The sequence below is a fragment of the Arachis ipaensis genome, chromosome B06 (genome assembly GCF_000816755.2).
Source record: "Arachis ipaensis cultivar K30076 chromosome B06, Araip1.1, whole genome shotgun sequence".
NCBI lineage: Eukaryota > Viridiplantae > Streptophyta > Magnoliopsida > Fabales > Fabaceae > Arachis > Arachis ipaensis.
The window spans coordinates 41546343-41567542 of record NC_029790.2 but is presented as its reverse complement, the minus strand read 5'-3'; the positions used below and the strand labels follow the sequence as shown (position 1 = coordinate 41567542).

At 36.6% G+C, this 21200-nt stretch overlaps 1 protein-coding gene across 1 annotated transcript; it reads right to left on the bottom strand.

The window, feature by feature from the left end:
* On the bottom strand, positions 15467-16291 carry LOC107646759. The gene is made up of 2 exons (XM_016350920.1): positions 15995-16291; positions 15467-15910 (listed from the first exon to the last, which is right to left on the bottom strand). Exons 1-2 carry the CDS (start codon positions 16289-16291, stop codon positions 15467-15469), a joined length of 741 nt encoding a protein of 246 aa, XP_016206406.1.

Genomic DNA, 21200 nt, shown 5'->3' with positions numbered 1-21200 from the left:
ACTAACACGTCCTCTACTAGTCCATAAGCCTATTTTCTTGAGTTGTCTGCCATCTCTAATGAGATTCTAGCAGCTTATACCTCAAAGATCCCAAGTTTCTCCATTACAGAGAGTGGCATTAAGTTTATTCCTGGCCCCAGGTCACACAGAGCCTTCTCAAAGGTCATGGTGCCTATGTTACAGGGAATTAGGAATTTACCAGGATCCTGTCTCTTTTGAGGTAATTCCTGCCTATCCAATGCATCCAATTCATTGGTGAGCAAGTGAGGTTCATCTTCCCAAGTCTCATTACCAAATAATTTGGCATTCAGCTTCATGATTGCACCAAGGTACTTAGCAACTTGCTCTTCAGTAACATCTTCATTCTCTTCAGAAGAAGAATACTCATCAGAGCTCATGAAGGGCAGAAGAGGGTTTAATGGAATCTCTATGGTCTCTAGGTGAGCCTCAGATTCCTTTGGTTCCTCATTGAGGAACTCCTTATTAGTCACTGGACGTCCCAGGAGGTCTTCCTCACTAGGATTCACATCCTCTCCCTCCCTTGTAGGTTCGGCCATGATGGTTAAATCAATGGCCTTGCACTCTCTTTTTGGGTTCTCTTCTGTATTGCTTGGGAGAGTACTAGGAGGGGTTTCAGTGACTCTTTTACTCAGCTGGCCCACTTGTGCCTCCAAATTTCTAATGAAGGACCTTGTTTCATTCATGAAACTTATAGTGGCCTTAGATAGATCAGAGACTATATTTGCTAAGCTAGATGGATTCTGCTCAGAATTCTCTGTCTGTTGCTGAGTGGATGATGGAAAAGGCTTGCTATTGCTAAACCTGTTTCTTCCACCATTATTAAAGCCTTGTTGAGGCTTTTGTTGATCCTTCTATGAGAAATTTGGATGATTTCTCCATGAGGGATTATAGGTGTTTTCATAGGGTTCGCCCATGTAATTCACCTCTGCTATTGCAGGGTTCTCAGGATCATAAGCTTCTTCTTCAGAAGATGCCTCTTTAGTATTGTTGGATGATTCCTTCAATCCATTCAAACTCTGAGAAATCATATTGACTTGCTGAGTCAATATTTTATTCTGAGCCAATATGGCATTCAGAGTATCAATTTCAAGAACTCCCTTCCTCTGAGGCGTCCCATTACTTACAGGATTCCTCTCAGAAGTGTACATGAACTGGTTATTTGTAACCATGTCAATGAGTTCCTGAACTTCTGCAGGCGTTTTCTTTAGGTGAATGGATCCACCTGCAGAATGGTCCAATGACATCTTTGATAATTCAGACAGACCATCATAGAATATATCCAGGATGGTCCATTCTGAAAGCATGTCAGAAGGACACTTTTTGGTCAGTTCCTTGTATCTCTCCCAAGCTTCATAGAGGGATTCACCTTCTTTCTATCTGAAGGTTTGAACATCCACTCTAAGCTCACTAAGCTTTTGAGGAGGAAAGAACTTGGCTAAGAAAGTCATGACCAGCTTATCCCAAGAGTTCAGGCTATCTTTAGGTTGAGAGTCCAACCATATTCTAGCTCTGTCTCTTACAGCAAATGGGAAAAGCATGAGCCTGTAGACCTCAGAATCAACCCCATTGGTCTTAACAGTATCACAGATTTGCAAGAATTTAGTTAAGAACTGAAAAGGATCTTCTGATGGAAGTCGATGAAACTTGCAATTCTGTTGCATCAGAGAAACTAATTGAGGTTTAAGCTCAAAATTGTTTGCTCCAATGGCAGGGATTGAGATGCTTCTTCCATGTAAGTTGGAATTGGGTGCAGTAAAGTCACTAAGAATCTTCCTTGCATTGTTATTATTTTTGGCCATGTCTCCTTCTTTTTCAAAAATTTCTGTCAGATTTTCTCCAGAGAGTTGTGCTTTAGCTTCCCTTAGCTTCCTCTTCAGAGTCCTTTCAGGTTCAGGATCAGCTTCAACAAGAATGTTCTTATCCTTGTTCCTGCTCATATGAAAAAGAAGAAAACCGAAAAGAAAATATAGAATCCTCTATGTCACCGTATAGAGATTCCTTTATTTGAGTAGAAGAAGATATGAATAGAAGATGGAGAATCCAAACACAGGGGTGAGGAATAGGTTCGAATTCTTAGATGAAGAGGAGTGTTAGTAAATAAATAAATAAATAGAAGGATGTGAGGGAGAAGAATTTTCGAAAATTAGATAAAATAAAATAAAAGTATTTTTGTTTTTAAATTAGAATTAAAATTAAAAATTCAAAAATTAAGAAAGGAAAAATTAAATCAAATTAAATTAAATTTAAAACAATTAGTTAATTTAAAAAGGAATTTTGAAAAAGATGAAGGTGATTTTCGAAAATTTGAGATAGAATTAGTTAGGTAGTTTTGAAAAAAGATAAGAATCAAACAAAAAGATAAGATTGATTGAAAAAGATTTGAAAATCAATTTTGAAAAGATAGGAAGTTAGAAAAGATTTTGAGATTAATTTTGAAAAAGATGTGATTGAAATTTATTTTGAAAAGGATTTGAAAAAGAAATTTAAAAAGATTTGATTTTGAAAATTAAAGTTGATTACTTGACTAACAAGAAACAAAAAGATATGATTTTAAATTTTAAAGATTGAACCTTTCTTAATAGGCAAGTAACAAACTTAAAAATTTTTGAATCAATCACATTAATTGTTAGCATTAATTTTGAAAATTATGAAACAAGATAAGAAAAAGATTTTTTGAAAATCAATTTGAAATTTTCGAAAATATGAAAGAAAAGATGAAAAAGATTTGATTTTTGAAAAAGATTTGAAAAAGATAGAATTTTTAAATTGAAAATTTGATTTGACTCATAAGAAACAATTAAATTTTAAAAATTTTTGAAAAAGTCAACTCAAATATTCGAATTTTATGAGAAGAAAAAGGGAAAGATATTTTTTTATTTTTGAATTTTTAATGAAGAAAGAGAAAAACAACAAAAAGACTCAATGCATGAAAATTATGAATCAAAACAAGAAAAATATGCAAGAACACTTTGAATGCAAAGATGAACACCAAGAACACTTTGAAGATCATGATGAACATCAAGTATGTATTTTTGAGAATTTTTCAATAAAAGAAAACATGCAAGACACCAAACTTAGAAATTTTTAATATTTAGGCACTAAGAAATTGAAAATGCATATGAAAAACTAAAAAAGACACAAAACAAGAAATTTTAAAGATCAAACAAGAAAACTTGTCAAGAACAACTTAAAACTCATGAAGAACACATGCATGAGTTTTCGAAAAATGCACAAATTTTAAAAAACATGCAATTGACACCAAACTTAAAATTTGACTCAAGACTCAAACAAGAAACACAATATTTTTGGTTTTTATGATTTTATTAATTTTTTTGGTATTTTTTTCGAAAATTATTTTGGGAAGAACAAAAAAGAAGAAAATTTTTTTTTGTATTTTTTGAAAATAAGAAATAAAAGCTTAAAATTAAAATAAAATTACCTAATCTGAGCAACAAGATGAACCGTCAGTTGTCTAAACTCGAACAATCCCTGGCAACGGCGCCAAAAACTTGGTGCACGAAATTGTGATCATCAATGGCGCCAACAAATTGGTACGCACAATTGTAATCTCAACTCTTTATCACAACTTCGCACAACTAACCACCAAGTGCACTGGGTCGTCCAAGTAATAAACCATACGTGAGTAAGGGTCGATCCCACAGATATTGTCGGTCTGAAGCAAGCTATGGTCACCTTGTAAATCTCAGTCAGGCGGATTCAAATGTTTATGGTGAATTGATAATAAAAACATAATCAAAATTTAAACTAGGATACAGATACTTATGTAATTCATTGGTGATAATTTCAGATAAGCGTATAGAGATGCTTTCGTTCCTCCTGAACCTCTGCTTTCCTACTGTCTTCATCCAATCATTCCTACTCCCTTCCATGGCAAGCTTTATGTAGGGCATCACCGTTGTCAATGGCTACATCCCATCCTCTCTGTGAAAATGGTCCAATGCGCTATCACTACATGGCTAATCATCTGTCACTACGCCCAGCACTCGCGAGTTTGAAGCTCGTCACAGCCATCCCTTCCCAGATCCTACTCGGAATACCACAGACAAGGTTTAGACTTTCCAGATCTCAGGAATAGCCATCCATGGGTTCTAACTTATACCACGAAGACTCTAATATCTCGGACTCGGTCCCCTGTATTAGATATCTAAGAGATACTCATTCTAGCTTGTTTGCATGTAGAACGGAAGTGTTTGTCAGGCACGCGTTCATAAGTGAGAATGATGATGAGCGTCACATAATCATCACATTCATCATATTCTTGTGTGCGAATGGATATCTTAGAATAGAAATAAGCTTCAATTGAATAGAAAAACAATAGTACTTTGCATTAATCTGTGAGGAACAGCAGAGCTCCACACCTTAATCTATGGTGTGTAGAAACTCTATCGTTGAAAATACATAAGTGATAAGGTCCAGGCATGGCCGAATGGCCAGCCCCCTAAACATGATCAAAGGATCAAAAGATAATCCAAAGATGTAAATACAATAGTAAAAAGTTCTATTTATACTAACTAGTTACTAGGGTTTACAAAATGAGTAATTGATGCAGAAATCCACTTCCGGGGCCCACTTGGTGTGTGCTTGGGCTGAGCATTGAGCTTTACACGTGTAGAGGCTTCTCTTGGAGTTGAACGCCAGTTTGTAACCTGTTTCTGGCGTTTAACTCTACTTTGCAACCTGTTTCTGGCGTTTAACTCCAGAATGCAGCATGGAACTGGCGTTGAACGCCAGTTTGTGTCATCTAAACTCAGGCAAAGTATGAACTATTATATATTTCTGGAAAGCCCTGGATGTCTACTTTCCAATGCAATTGAGAGCGCACCATTTGGAGTTCTGTAGCTCCAGAAAATCCACTTTGGGTGCAGAGAGGTTAGAATCCAACAGCATCTGCAGTCCTTCTTCAACCTCTGAATATGATTTTTGCTCAAGTCCCTCAATTTCAGCCAGAAAATACCTGAAATCACAGAAAAACACACAAACTCATAGTAAAGTCCAGAAATGTGAATTTTAATTAAAAACTAATAAAAATATACTAAAAACTAATTAAATTATACTGAAAACTGTGTAAAAACAATGCCAAAAAGCGTATAAATTATCCGCTCATCAACGCGCCTCCCCCACTCCCTCAGTCGTTTGTCATACACACGCCTCATATAACGTAAACCTTCTACTGTGTGATAAACCTTTGCTCAACGTAAACCTTCGACTACAACCTAAACCTTGTTCTCTTCTCGCATTTTCATTCTTCTTCTTCTTTCTTTGCTTGCGTTCTTCTTCGTCTTCTTCTTCTTCTTCTTTTTCTTCTTCTTCTTCTTCTTCTTTTTCTTTTTCAACATAATAAGCTTCGTCGTTCTCCTCTTTTCACATTTTTTATTGTTCTTCTACGTTTTATTCTTCGATCTTCACTTCTGAATTGAAACAATGAATTATTCAACTTTAAATCAGTTGAATGAGAACGATTTGGTTTATCCTTCTGAAATGAATCATGCTGATGAGGTTTGGATTATTCAATTTTGAATCGAATTAAACGAAATACAATTGTTAATTTTATTTGAATTGAATTCAATAGACGTATGTGTTTTTGAATCTGAATTGAATTGATAATATCTAAATTGTAGACAGAGGTGTTTCGAATTTAATTTTATATAATGAATTATGTTTCACTAAGTTCTATACAATTATTTCACTATGGGTACGTGGTTCGGTTCGGTGTTCAGAATGCTATTTGAATTTGATTTCATATTCTGGATTATGTTTCGTTCACTCAGAACTATAGAGTTGTTTCACCATGAGTACGTGTTCGGTTTGACATGCAGAAAGGAGTTTGAATTTGAATATATATAATGTATTATGATTCGTTTACTGAGTAATATATAATTGTTTCACTGTAAGGACATTTTCGGTTCACTATTCAGACCAGCTGTGTTGTGGATGAAAAGTTTGTCCCAAAGGTGGGGGTGATTTTCAAGACACTAGAAGAAGCTGGAAATTCTATAAATATTATTCCAAACTTGCCAGTTTTTCTACCAAAATAAGGAACACGACTCGGGATGGAGACAAGATTAAGAATCAACTAATCGTATGCAGCAGAGAGAGGAGGTGGAAATCCAAGATATCTCTAACTCTGAAGACAAATCCCTCAGCTAGGTTAAACTGTCCAACCAGGCTTTACGTACACATAATGAAGGACGTCGGTCTTTGGACAATTTCCAAAGTCATTCTGAATCACTCAGATCCTTGCTGTCCAGACCGGGCATAGATGCTCAAACAACACAGGGAGCTTAGCAAGAAGAAATGGAGTTTGGAGCTTTTCAGCAAGTGTGCGCATGCACAACTATGCGTGCGTACGCACAGGTGGAATCGTGCAGTCATGCATATGCACAAGTAATGCATGCGTACGCACAAGTCCCAGCACGTGACCTCATTTAATGCAAAACGCTGGCAGCGAATTTTGGGCCTCCAAAACACAATCCAACTCATTTCTGAAGCTATTTCAACCCTAATTCAAGAGGAGGCAAGGGAGAGCAATTAGGTTTAGCTTAGAGCATGTTTTAGGTCATTTCTAGAGAGAGAAGCTCTCTCTTCTCTCTAGAATTTAGGGTAGAATAGTTAAATTTCTATTAGATTTATGCTTTGATACTTGCTTTAATTTAGCTTTCTTTACTATTTCTTGTTCTAGCATCTTACTTCTTTTAGTTTTACTTGTTATTTCTTTTATTTGGTTATTTTATTGTTGATGAACTCTTGTTAATTTTAATTTTCATTAATGCAATTTGATGTTTTTATGTTTTTTGTTATTTAGTTGAGTTGTTATTATCATTTTCTTGCTTTTGATAGATTTAGAATTTATTATTATTGCAATTTAATTTGCCTTTATTTTCATGTATACCAAGTGTTTGATAAAATGCTTGGCTTAGTTTTAGTGTAGTTTTTCCTCACTCTTGGCTTGGAATTGAGGACTTTGGTGACCTTGAGTCATTGATGTCCATGCTTGATTAATATATTTGAGTAGACTAGGACTTGTGGATTGAGATCAATTATGCCTATTTGACTTATCCTTGATGTTAGGATTGACTAAGTAGGATTAACTCTTCATAATCATCATGTGTTTGTGGTCAATGGCTAGGATAGGGAACCTTGACTCTCAACCCTTTCCAAGAGGTTTCTTAGCATTTGAATTTTCCTTTCTCTTGATTAATTGCCTTGACTTTAATTGCCTTTGATATTTAGCTATTGTTTATTTCTTTAATTTCTTGCTATTTATATTTCTTGCCTCTTGCAATCTCAAAACCCCTTTCCCCCTAATAACCAATAATTGATCACTTCATTGCAATTCCTAAGGAGAACGACCCGGGATTTAAAACTTCCGATTATTTTGTGTTGAATTGTGACATCTTTTGAATTTAAACTTTGATTGATGGTCAATTGTTGGGTTTGGACTATACTTGCAATGGAGAAATTCTATTTTTGTGAAATTCCTAACCCACTTTAGGCCATCATCAGGCGTTTGACAAGGTCATCGCCGAGATGCAAGAATATCAAGAGATAAGCAAAGGAAAAAGTTCGTTGTCCCATGAAGAAGCGATATTGAGTGACGTGAACGACCTTCAAAGCCCGCCACGTGTCAAAACAAGAGGCCGGCCCAAGAACAGACTTGGATCAAACCTGAAAAAAAAAAGATCTCAAACGCCACGAAGAAAAAGAAAAAGACAGCTCCAATCGAGGTAAAATTGACTTGCTTTTGATTAGGAAAAATTCATTTGTGCATTTTGCTAATATATGATTTTATTAAGTCTTTTGCAGTTGAACATTTTAGACTGTGGATCAACGATTCAGTCAAGCTCCAGCCTTTACAATGCACCAGATATGAATTTTTCCAGAGAGAATTATACGAGTTTTAGTTTTTATTAATATAAATTTCTTTTCACCCATGAGCAAATTTCAGTTCACTGAGTTTATAGCAGGGTTTATTTTCTGACTGTTGTTAATCTTTAATGAATAGTCACATTTTTGTGAAATTCTTTATTCAAAAGTCAATTTTTTTCTTTATTGAATAGTCAATTTATTGTGCTATGTCAGAGAGTAAAGGTGTTTCTGAAACTGAAAACTGATAGAAATATTTTTTTATAATTAGCTCTCTGCTATATTGATATATACAGCTGTTTGGTTCGTCCAGTGTATTAATTTTAGTTCACTGTGTTTTTTTGGGTTCTTAATGTCTTGATAAATACACTGATTCCATTCACTGTGACCTTGGAATAAAACAGTAGCCAGACAGTTCCAACAAATATATAAATTAACATCTCAGACCAACAGGACAAGGAGTAATCCATCTTGAATCAAATATAAATATTTACATTAGATATATACATTAACATTTAAATTAATATTTACATATATACATTGAAAGAAGCATTGTTTGCTTTTTTAAATAAGTTAAACAAAATATTATTAATTACAACCAGTGAATCAATGTATATCCTATTTACTATCTAAATCCCCATATGTGAATTTACAATAAGGGCTGGCGAAGGCAGCAGATGGCTTCGGGAGTCTTATTGCTTCAGATTCCCAAATCACTTGGTCTCGGATTCGGACCATATTGGTGCCTGAAGCCATCAATCTTTTGTTACATTTCAATTGAAAGGAATTAGTTACATAAGAAATGAACCTAACTGAAATAATAAATGAAAGAACTTTATTAATTTAGAAACTACTTACTTGTGTCCAAGCTCTATATTTATATCTGGTCCCGCTTTTGATCTTTTGTGGATCAATTGTTTCGAGCCATTTCATGACGCATATGCTACAATTATAGCTAAGCAATAATTGAATATAATACGATTATTAATATACAAAATAACACACATTAAAAATAGCACTATAGAAGAGAAATATTCTTACTCTGTACGTTGACTGTTCAACATGATATACTCTGCTTCTTCTCCCTCTCCGTCCTCCATTAAGGGTTCCGCCCCAGCGTACACCCTCATCTGGGAAATTATTAAACCCTGAAAGGGACACAAAAAGTAAATAAAGAGAATCAACAACAATGGACCGAACTCCTCTCATGTACTGAATAATTTGAATAATTTACAATAAAATAACTTACAACAAATTTGTTCAATTTTACTCTCGATTCAGCTATATCTTTTTTCTCTTTATTGATAGAGTCAAGGACATAGAATGCCTTTTTTTTGACATCGGCCATCCACAACCACCAATGCCCTCTGTTGCAAACTGGCACAAACAGCTAAAGTTTGGAAAAATGGTAGAATATTTCAATCGAAACAATAGCAAACGAGAAAATTATCAAAGATTTTTTAGAAATAACAACTTATAAATGGATGTGATGCCAATTTTATTTTGTCAAGGAAATGGCAGTGGTGGGTATATTGTTCGATATCGAACCGATAGGCCTTCTTTGTCTTTTTATTAGTGTATTCCACGCCATGGGTTCCCAACATAAACATCCATAAAATTAACATCAGTTAAATCAGAAGTGACCAGACTAGTGAATCAATATGAACATTTCCACCGAACCAAACACAATTCATATGATGAATAAGTCTAATGAGTTAAGGATGAGACGCGATAAACATCAATCAACAGGGAATAAGAAATTTAGCTTGCCACAATATCCAGTGGCACAATGTATATTTGTTCCTGATACAGGTGACATTTTATTTCATTAAGAATCATGCTATGTGTGGTGAACACCTACAGGAAGAAAATTTATGAGATATAATGTATAAGACTCTTTGGAAAAATCATTAACGTTAACACAAATGGTAAAGAATTTACCATGCTTTCCACTTGTTCTTTTGGCATTAGAGACATGAAATGTTGTCTAACCCCTTCGTAAAGTGCCTCATGCTTCAATACGAATAAGGCGTCATATTCGTTGCTATTATCTTTGCTCTGTTTCACATGTGTCATCCAATGATAACACTGTTCGATCAACTCCCCCATGATTTTTTTTCTTTTTCTCCGGAGTTTTGTAAACTTCAGCAGCTGTGAACGTTGGCTCGGCAGTTGTTGCTTTAGCAAACTTCAATGCTGTCGTCACCCCAGCATCTACCACCGCCTGTGCCAGGATTTCAAGCTGGGAACAGTCAGCTCAGAGGGCTGAGTTGGTTGAGAGGGGGAGTTTGTTGAGATGCTGGGGGACTTATCCCAAGGCTAAAGGAAGGCATATCATCTTCCCGTTGTCTAGGATGAGCAGAACTGTAAGACGATAGAAATATTAAACAATGATATTAGATAAAAATGATATTAAACAATGTAGTGAACCAAAATTAACCCAAGGGGTAAACAGAAAATATCCAGATTTGAAGAAGCATAAAACTTACAAATCAGGCTATGCTTCTTCTTGTAATTGTCGTGCCACCGGAGCTTCTTCTTTCTGTTATTGTTTGGGAAGGCTGCTGTATTAAACAGAAAAGAGTTTAGTAATGACCCAGAATTATTATCTTGTACCATTAAAACTATTAAAAAGAATTCTAATTACCAGCTGGACAAGAATATTATAAAAAATGATATTAATTAGAACTTACACATTCATTGGAGGTTCTGGCTCTGTATTCCTTGGTGAAGATTCCTCAGTAGCTTGTTTTTGTTGTTTTGATTGTTGTGCCAGTGCTTCTTTGCAGGTCTGCTGTTGCGGTTCCAAAGGGCTGCTGCATTAAATAGAAAATAGTTTAATAATGATCCCAAAATATTATCATATTCCATTAAAAATAATAAAAAGTATTTTATGAGCCCACCAAACCGAACCCTATTAATGCACTAAATAAAACATGATAAATAATGAAACAGCTAGAAAAGCATTGCTGCATGCAATCAGAATAACCCTAAACACTGAAAACACTAACTATCAAGTGAAAATGCAATCAGAATAACCATAAACCCTGGATACACTAGCTATCCAGTAATTTAAAATTACCAAGCCATCGAACCGAATAGGATTCATGTGATGAATAAATATTTATAAACTTACTCATTATCAGAAGTTTGTTGTGTTTGAATTTCTAGAGAAATATAGATAAAGTCATCTTTGATCAACTCTTCTTGAAGAGAACTTGAAAGAGACAACGCAAGAGGATTTCCAAGGAATGTAAACAAGCAAGAAGTTAATGTTGAATAATTAAAATTTGTTCTGAAAAACGAAAATCTGCACATTGAAAAACTCACATTTCCAATGGTTCAGAATGAGTTTCTTGTCGAACCTCAATGACTTATAGCTCAGAATCAGGTGTAGCGCTAGTGACATTTAAACAGGTTTTCTCTATGATTAATTAAACAAAAATTAATTACCTAAATCTAAAAGAGTAACATAAATATTTTTAACTTACACTGGTGGAGTTTTAAAACTTTTTCTTGGATGGATTTTCTTTTTTCTAAAATATTTTACCGGGCTTTCCAGGGTGTTTTTCCTAAAAAAAAGATAACAAATTAAAATTAGAAACCAAGATTAAAAGCAGAGGTCTAGAAACACATGAAATTCATTTTTGAAAACCACTGGACAGAAAGTAAAGCATGCAATGAACCAATTTACCTGGTATTGTCCAGCGCATTTACAGACAGTGCAGAGCTTGCTGGAGTCTGTAAGAGAGGTTCGCTATCCAGATTTATAGTCGGCAGTCTAAGCAAGATAAATAAATATTAGTAATTGAATCTAGAGGAATTAGAAAAGGTTCTAGAAAAAGTAAGCAAAGAAAGAAAAATAACTCGGTATAAGAAACTGAAATCTTACGTCTGAGGGAAATCATTTTGCGCCTCCGTCGATTCAAACTGATCTGGAGCAACATTTTCTGTTTGAGCTCCATGATTTCTTTGCCTTGATCTCTTTTCTCTTATCGTCTCCAACGCTTGTCTTCTTCTTTCTACAGCGTTGTCTTTTACTTGTTTAGTTTTGAAAGTTCATAAAATAAGTATCAAGGAACCTAAAATGAAAGCATCAATAAAAGAAAATATGATTTGAGAAACTTACTCATTGTCAGATTTGGTTTTTTTTACCACCCTCTACAGTTGTTTTCTTTTTACTATGGGTGTTTTTTCGATTTTTTTTCTCTACAAGATAGACATACACATCGAATTTATACTGGAGAAAAATATAAGCAAGAAAAAGATACTAACAATCAGGTGAACAAAACTGACAGACTCGACCGAACCAAACTCAATTAATGTGAAGAATAAAACGTGATACATATATAGATCAAGAAAAACATTTCTATATACAAAGGGAGAAGTGAAGACGCAAACAATAAAATGAATGAAAAATAGAGAATCAAATACAAGTGACCCAATACTTACTGGCTTTCAGATTTGCTTGTGCTCTCTGAATCTGTCGGCACAGGCTTCCTTTTTTCGCTTTGTTTTTTAACCACCTTCTATGGTTGTTTTCTTTTCTTTGTGCCGGTTTTTTCAATTTCTTCTTCTATGAAAAACATAAGAACAAGCGCATAAGAACAAATTTAAGCAAATACAAGTTAAATGAATTCAATATGAAGATCAAACTTACTGGTTTTCGGATTCACTTTTGCTCTTTGAATCCGTGGGAACGCTTTCAGTTTCACTTATTGTTTCTGAATCCGTCTCAACAAGCTTTTGTTTTTTAACCACCCTCTGTTGTCTTGTTCTCTTTTCTGGTGGTGTTTTGTTGGATTCGGATTCAGATTCAGATTCAGAAAATCTTTCTTCTTCCGAAGAAGAATCCAAATCAACAATCTTCTTTTTTTCTTTCTTTCCTTTTTCTTTCTTATCAAACTTCTTTGTTTTTGTTTTTTCCTTATTTATTTGCTTTCTATACAGAAGTCCCTAAAATAGAAACTTATTTAATGAGAAATACAGTAACAATCAGCTGAATCAACATGAGCAAAAAAATATTTAATGATCAAAAAAATATTTTTGTCTGCACAAGGACTCAATTGAACACACTAAAAATCAGGTGAACCAAAGGGAGCAAGTCCACCGAACCAAACAAGATTCATATGGTAAATTAAACATGACAAACATTTAATCATCAAGAAAATTGTTTCTGAATGCACAAGGATTCAAATGAACACACTAACAATCAGGTGAACCAAAGGGAGCAAGCCCACCGAATCGGACAAGATTCATATGGTGAATAAAACATGACAAATATTTAATCATCAAGAAAAATGTTTCTGAATGCACAAAGATTCAAATGAACACAATAACAATTGCAAGTAGGAGAAATAAATAGATTATAACTTAAAACACAAGTTTATTTAGTTAGCAGAGTATTTTAGAAGCATTTGAAACGAAATTTTAGGGGGAATTTTTTGTTTAATTTACCAATGGGTCTGTTGCTTCCTTCGAAATCCAGTCGAGCATCATTTGCTTTGTCCAATGGGCCACCCACAGTGCCAGGGAAGCATCAGGTCCGAACAGGCGAGGAAACTTAGTTTCATGGAAGTATATCAACATCAAAACAAAAACACAACCATCAATGGACTATTTCCTTCCCTTTCTCTTGTTTTCAATTCCTTTCACCAAGAAGCTGAGCACATGTTTTGCCCAATCCCACTCTCGAATGTTTTCCACATGAAAGATAGGTGGCTTATGGATCGGGGAGGCCACGCTTACCGTCGTTGGCAGCAAGAAGAACTTTTGTATGAATACCACAAAAGTCCTCTTGAATTTTTGCCGGTTCTCCTCCCCTTCAACACTCATCTCCAGAACAGACCTTGTCAAAGTTGCCAACGAAATATTTTTAACGCTGTCAAATATTGCCTTGTCTTCCAGATTCAGTTTGGTGTAATCAACCTTTTCATCAAAACGATTCTCTACAATATTTTAATAGCAAATAATCAGCCAAAAAGGCTCAGTTTAATTTTTTGTACACCAATGAACCGAAAGTAAGCAGGAAGTGGAAAGTGTATTAACGCCGTTATTTATGCCCAACACAGCTGCTACCTTGCAGGGAGTTATCTTTATTTTCTCCTGGAGAGTTTTCATGTGTAACCCCCTAATTAGCCTAAGCTTTACCTCACGTCATAAAGCAAAGGTTAATCAAAGGTTACGACAGTTCTATGCTCATACATATAATATATAGAAAGAATTGATATTATCTAGAAGCCCGACGAAGGATATAGCTCAAAAACAGGATTTAAAAAGCGCAAAACGTACTAACGAAACTTCTAACATAAGGCACAATAAATAGATACATCATAACAAAAGATAATAGTATGATAGTGTAATATCATAAGAATCTAGCCACGGCTCCGGAGTTTAAGCCGGTTAGCCATATATATAGACAAGACGGAATTTGAAGTTTAAAAAAGCTTATACAAGTTTTTCTCTATCTAATACAAGCCTCTAGGCAAAAGCAAAATACAAAAGTGAGAGATGTATAAATAAATAAGACAAAAAGACTCCAAGAGGTATCCAGATCCTCCGCTTCTGTCACAATCCAAACAACTCACCGAGGTGGGTTGCAACTTGCATATGAAAAATACAACAGAAATGTGGTATGAGAACCAGAGGTTCTCAGCATCGTAACAGTCCCCAGTGATGTAGGATATAAGACCCCGGGATGCCAAAGGCAATCCTAAACTTCATATCCATCACAATATTTCAATCTTAAGGCATAACTAAAACAGTAAAGCATTTATAAAACCTTAACAAAACTTAAAACCTTAGCATATAAAATGGCTAATCTATCTTAAAGGATTTTCTAGTCTAATAGTCTCTGCTGTCCCACAGCCTTCACCAGCCTATCCTCCGTGCGATCCCATTGCCATCGCCTTCCGAGCCTCCTCAATCCCAGTAGAAATCACAATTAATTACAATGCAAGTAAAACACAAGTAGAAGCATATAAGGCAAGTAATTCAAGTAAGCAATTAGGCATGTTATTCAATTAGGCATACAATTACAAGTCGGCAAAGCAAACAAACAGATAGAAAATGCACATGATGAAGCATATAAGGCAAGTAATTCAAGTAAGCAATTAGGCATGTTATTTAATTGCCGCTAGTGCTGAATCGCACCCTTCATCCATATAGGGAACCGATAAGATTTCTAACGATGCCCGATAACCATTCCGGCATGTCCACTCGATTTATCGTCATTAAGAATCCGTGTTACTCAGCTACATGCATCAAATCCTCCTTCTCCATCGGTCCCTCTAACAAATCTCTAAGTCCGACCAAACTTATTACAACCTTCCATAGGATAAAACTAAGCCAACTGGGTCCTAATAACATATCACAACAACCTTATGTGCTTACCTTTTATCAACGGATCCGATTCTGTCGTCTCTCCTGCATCCCTAGTGAAATTTTGGCCTAGTTGTTGACTCCTACCCACATCTCGGTTCCTCCCTCGACGACAATCCTTAGCAAGGTGCCCTGGCAATCTACAAGTATAGCATCGTCCATTTTCCTTTGCCATGTGGAACTAAGCATTGTCGTTCCTTCTGAAATCCCCTTGACCTCGAAGATGCTGAGGAGTGTGTTCATTTCTCTTAAAGTTCTGTCCCCTTGGTCCAAGGTGATTACCACGTCCTTGATTAGTGTTTCCTCCATGAGTGTCCCTTGACGAGGCTACCGTCTTTGCATATTCTTCGACAACCCTCGCCTTGTCCACCAATTCAGAGAATCTCCTAATCTCCAATGGAGCCACAACACACCTGATATCTTCCCCCAGTCCTACTTCGTATTTAACGCATTTCCATCCCTCATAAGACTCAGGAGTACCCTGACTTATCCTCGAGAACCTACAGAGTTCCTCGAACTTGCTGGTGTATTCAGCTATAGTCATAGACCCTTGTTTCAGCAGTAAGAGCTCCAATTTTCTGGCCTCCCTTATTGACTCATGCAAGTACTTTTTATAGAAAGCTTCCTAGAATAATACCCATGTAATGTCCACATTCTATTGGTGTAACAGTCGGCGCTCTCCTTGCCACCATTGCTGAGCTTCTCCTACTAGTTGATAAGTCGCATATTCCACGAACTTGTCGTATGGTACATGTTGAGTTCGTAAGACCCGCTCCACAGCTTGGAACCAGTTGTCTGCTTCGGTAGGAGCTGTCGATCCATTGAAAGCAGGCAGGTCAGCTTTCAAAAAAGCAGCTAGAGTTCTCGGGACACCACTCAAGCTATCCTTAGCACCTTCTCCATTTTCGTTTCCGCTTCCGGCCGGTTGGGCTAACCTCTGCACAGCTTGCAGAGTCGCAGCAGCATTCGCTTCGATGGTGTTCGCCAGATTCGCCATCGCCGCCATGAACTCGGCATGGTTATCAGCCGGTTACTCATTCCTACTCTCTAATGAACGTGCTCAACCTTCTCCATGAGTGGCCATTAGGGTTCCTGTCTACACCAAACAATCGATATCGAGGTGATCAGTCTCAGTATCAAAAGCCTAGTGTTTCAATTATCCCTAAACGGCACTCACAAACAAGCATGCTATAAAATATCAAGTAGATAACCTAAATAGCATGAAAGAAAAATGACCCAGAGTATGCAATAAAGTACAATTGGTCCATCCCTCAGGCTCACGAGGACGAAACGTTCTGATACCACTAAATATAACACCCCAATTACCGTAAGCCTTACCTCTAGCTGTAAGGCAAAGGTTAATCAGAGGTTATAACAATCTTAAGGCTTATACATATTTATATATAGAAGGAAATAATATAAACTAGAAGCCTGATGAAGGAGTAAGCTCCAAACCGAATTTCAGAAGCGCGAAACGTTCACACGAAGCTAACGCACAAGATACAAGATATAGATGCAAAAGAATAGAACAAATGTATAGATATAGTAATATAAACATAGGGAACTAGCCGCAGCTTGCGGAGTTTAAGCCGACTAGTTACAAATATAAAAATACAGAGTTTTAGAATTAAAATAGCTTATACAACCTATCTCTCAAATAAGCCTCTAAGGTCATAAAGGTAAATATACAAAAGGTGAGAGAATACTACAACTAAATTAAAACGGAAGTAAATCAGAAAGAAACCATACTCCGCTCTGTCACCATATTCGCAATCTCACCGAAGTGGATTTGTAACCTGTATCTGAAAAACAACAACAAAGTATGGAATGAGAACAGAGGTTCTCAGTATGGTAACAGTGCCCAATATGTAAGATATAAGGCCCCGGGACGCCAGAGGTAATCCTAGAACTTCACACCAAACCGATATTCAAGCTTAACATAAAATAAATAAATAAAGAACTTAAACCATAAACCGGGTTATCTAAACTTAGGGGATGTCTAACTAGAACTAGTTACATCGCTGTATCCCACAGCCTTCACCTCCCTAACCTCCGTACGATCCCATCGCCACCACCTACCTAACCTCCTCAGCACCAGACAATCACAGATAAAGCAAGCAAGTAAAACACAAGTATGATACCACTAAATGTAACACCCTAATTAGCCTAAGCTTTACCTCGCATCGTAAAGCAAAGGTTAATTAAAGGTTACGACAATTCTAAGCTCATAGATATAATATATAGAAAGAATTGATATTATCTAGAAACCCAATGAAGGATATAGCTCAAAAACAGGATTTAAAAAGCGCAAAACGTACTAACGAAACTTCTAACTTAAGCCACAAGAAACAGATACATCATAACAAAAGATAATAGTATGATAGTGTAATATCATAAGAATCTAGCCATGGCTCGCGGAGTTTATGCTAGCTAGCCATATATACAGACAAGACAAAATCTGAAGTTTAAAACAGCTTATACAAGTTTTTCTTTCTCTAATACAAGCCTCTAGGCAAAAGCAAAATACAAAAGTGAGAGATGTATAAATAAACAAAACAAAAAGACTCCAAGAGGTATCTGGATCATCCGCCTCTGTCACCATCCAAACAACTCACCGAGGTGGGTTGCAACCTGCATCTGAAAAATGCAACAGAAATATGGTATAAGAACCAGAGGTTCTCAGTATGGTAACAGTGCCCAGTGATGTAGGATATAAGACCCCGGGACGCCAAAGGCAATCCTAAACTTTATATGCATCACAAGATTTCAATCTTAAGGCATAACTAAAACAGTAAAGCATTTATAAAACCTTAACAAAACTTAAAACCTTAGCATATAAAATGGGTAATCTATCTTAAAGGATTTTCTAGTCTAACAGTCTCCGCTGTCCCACAGCCTTCACCAGCCTATCCTCCGTGCGATCCCATTGTCACCGCCTTCCAAGCCTCCTCAATCCCAGTAGAAATCACAATTAATTACAATGCAAGTAAAACACAAGTAGAAGCATATAAGGCAAGTAATTCAAGTAAGCAATTAGGCATGTTATTCAATTAGGCATACAATTACAAGTAGGCAAAGCAAACAAATAGATAGAAAATATACATGATGAATGCCTGTCCTACTGGCTATGATATCACGTTGTCAGTTCAACTACCAACCCGACACATCTCCATGGAGATGTTGCCCTTCGGAATCATCATTGGGATCCCCCGAGATATAGTGCTTGGATCACTGTCCAGGGTTTTGTGCCTACACACTCTATTGATCCAAAGGGATGCGAGCGGGACACTCTTGTCTCCGACCTCACATCCTAACATAAGCAGGATTTAACCACCGTCCTTTTGCCGTCGCTGCTACCTTGACAAGCGGGATCCAACCACCGTCCCTGTCGGGCGCATAGCGTCTCAACAATCTCAGTATACAAATGATACATCAGTGGTTTTCAAAAAACATTTTTAGTATATCATGGATCCGTCATCTCATTCCGAGTCCTCGACTCATCTCAACCACTGTCAATTCAACATTTCCATTCCTCTTTCTCACTCCACCAAGCCCATCCTCAGTACACCAGAAACCTAAACCTCCGTTTTTTAGCCTATCAAAGTAAAACCCAACTAATTCTCCTAAGACCTTTCTCCATGATTCAATGCCCAAAAATAAGCCCAAGAATCTTAAAATGGTGTCATAGAATCTTACAAGCTTGTTGGGAAGGTGAAATAGTTGAAAACAAAATTTAAGTTTGAGAAACAGTGCATGTGCGTACGCACAGGGGTGTGCGTGCGCACGCCCTGGAGAAGTTTTAAAATGTGTGCGCACGCATAGAGGTGTGCATATGCATAGGTACCAAAATTTACAATGTCTGTTCGCTCACACAACCTGTGCTAGCGCCCTCAACAGACTGACCTTTCCAACATGTGCGTGCGCACAGGTTGCGATTCCTCATTGGGTATGTGCGCGCACAAGCTGTGCTAGCGCTATGAACAGATTGCCTGCCTCTGCGTGTGCGTGCGCACAGGTGTAAAATTTCGCAGAGGTGTGCGTGCGCACAAGGCTGTGCGTGCGCACATACCAGAAATCACAAAATTCTGCAACTTTGCAAAATTTTAGATTTTGACACCAATCTTTTAATGATCATGACTTCCTCTACAAAATTCCAAATTTTACAAACTTTATATTGATTTGAAGAGTTTTCAACAAGCTTTACTTTCAAATAATTTTCAACCAATTTTGAAAATCAAGGCATATGTTATGATCAGACAAAGTTCACCAAAAACCAACTTTTACCCAAACTCACAAGAATCTCAATTTACCAACCTTCATAACCCAAACCAACCAAAACTACATTAACTCTATCCCATATCAGATTTTACCATTTGCCATACTTCAACTTACCACTCCCACATATATAACCATCAATTCCCACTATCAAGTACATAATAATACTCTTACTAACCATCATCTTCATCAATTATCAACATCAATCTCCAATATCATGCTATCAACATCAATATAGTCATTTATCAATCATTCCAAATCATCAATTATCATGCATTATCATGCAACACTTTCACCAACATAACCAAAGCTCATCAATTAATCATAAATTATCATACCTCATCATTCAACAACTCAACAACCATTATAATTCAAACATATCCTATAGGTCACTAGCCTAAGTGTCCAAGAATATTATATGCTTGATGAGCAGATAATTTATACCCTTTTTGGCATTATTTTTTCATAGTTTTTAGTATGTTTAAGTTACTTTTATTATATTTTTATTAGTTTTTATTTAAAAATCACATTTCTGGACTTTACTATGAGTTTGTATGTTTTTCTATGATTTCAGGTATTTTCTGGCTGAAATTGAGGGACCTGAGCAAAATCTGATTCAGAGGCTGAAAAAGGACTGCAGATGCTGTTGGATTCTGACGCTCCTACACTCCAAGTGGATTTTCTGGAGCTACAAAAACCCAATTGGCGCGCTCTCAATTGCGTTGGAAAGCAAACATCCTGGGCTTTCCAGCAAAATATAATAGTCCATACTTTGCCCGAGATTTGATGGCCAAACTGGCGCTCAAAGCCAGCCTAAAACTTTCTGGCGTAAAACGCCCAAACTGGCACCAGAATTGGAGTTAAACGCCCAAACTGGCACCAAAGCTGGCGTTTAACTCCAAGAACAGCCTATGCACGTGAAAGCTTCAATGCTCAGCCCAAGCACACACCAAGTGGGCCCCGGAAGTGGATTTTTGTACTATCTGTACTTAGTTACTCATTTTCTGTAACCCTAGGTTACTAGTTTAGTATAAAAACTACTTTTAGAGATTTATTTTATATCTTTGATCACCTTATGTAACTTTTTACATATGAAAACCTCTTTGGAGAGGCTGGCCTCATGGCCATGCCTAGACCTCTTTCACTTATATATTTTCTACCGTGGAGTTTCTACACCCCATAGATTAAGGTGTGGAGCTCTGCTATTCTTCATGAATTAATGCAATTACTACTGTTTTCTATTCAATTCACACCTACTTCTTCTCCAAGATATACTCTCGTACTTAATTCAGTTAAGTCAGAATGAAGGGGTGACCCGTGACAATCACCCAATCTTTGTTACTCGGTTAGCCAAGATTTGCGTGCCTGACAACCACAAAGCGGTCTACATGATGTTCAATGTAGTCATTGGACGACAACCAGAGTATATTCTCTTGAGTATCTAATACACGGACCGAGTCCGTGAGATTAGTATCTTCGTGGTATAGGCTAGAATCAATTGGCAGCATTCCTGGGATCCAAAAAGTCTAAACCTTATCTGTGGTATTCCGAGTAGGATCTGGGAAGGGATGACTGTGACGAGCTTTAAACCTGCGAATGTTGGGCACAGTGACAGTGTGCAAAAGGATCAATGGATCCTA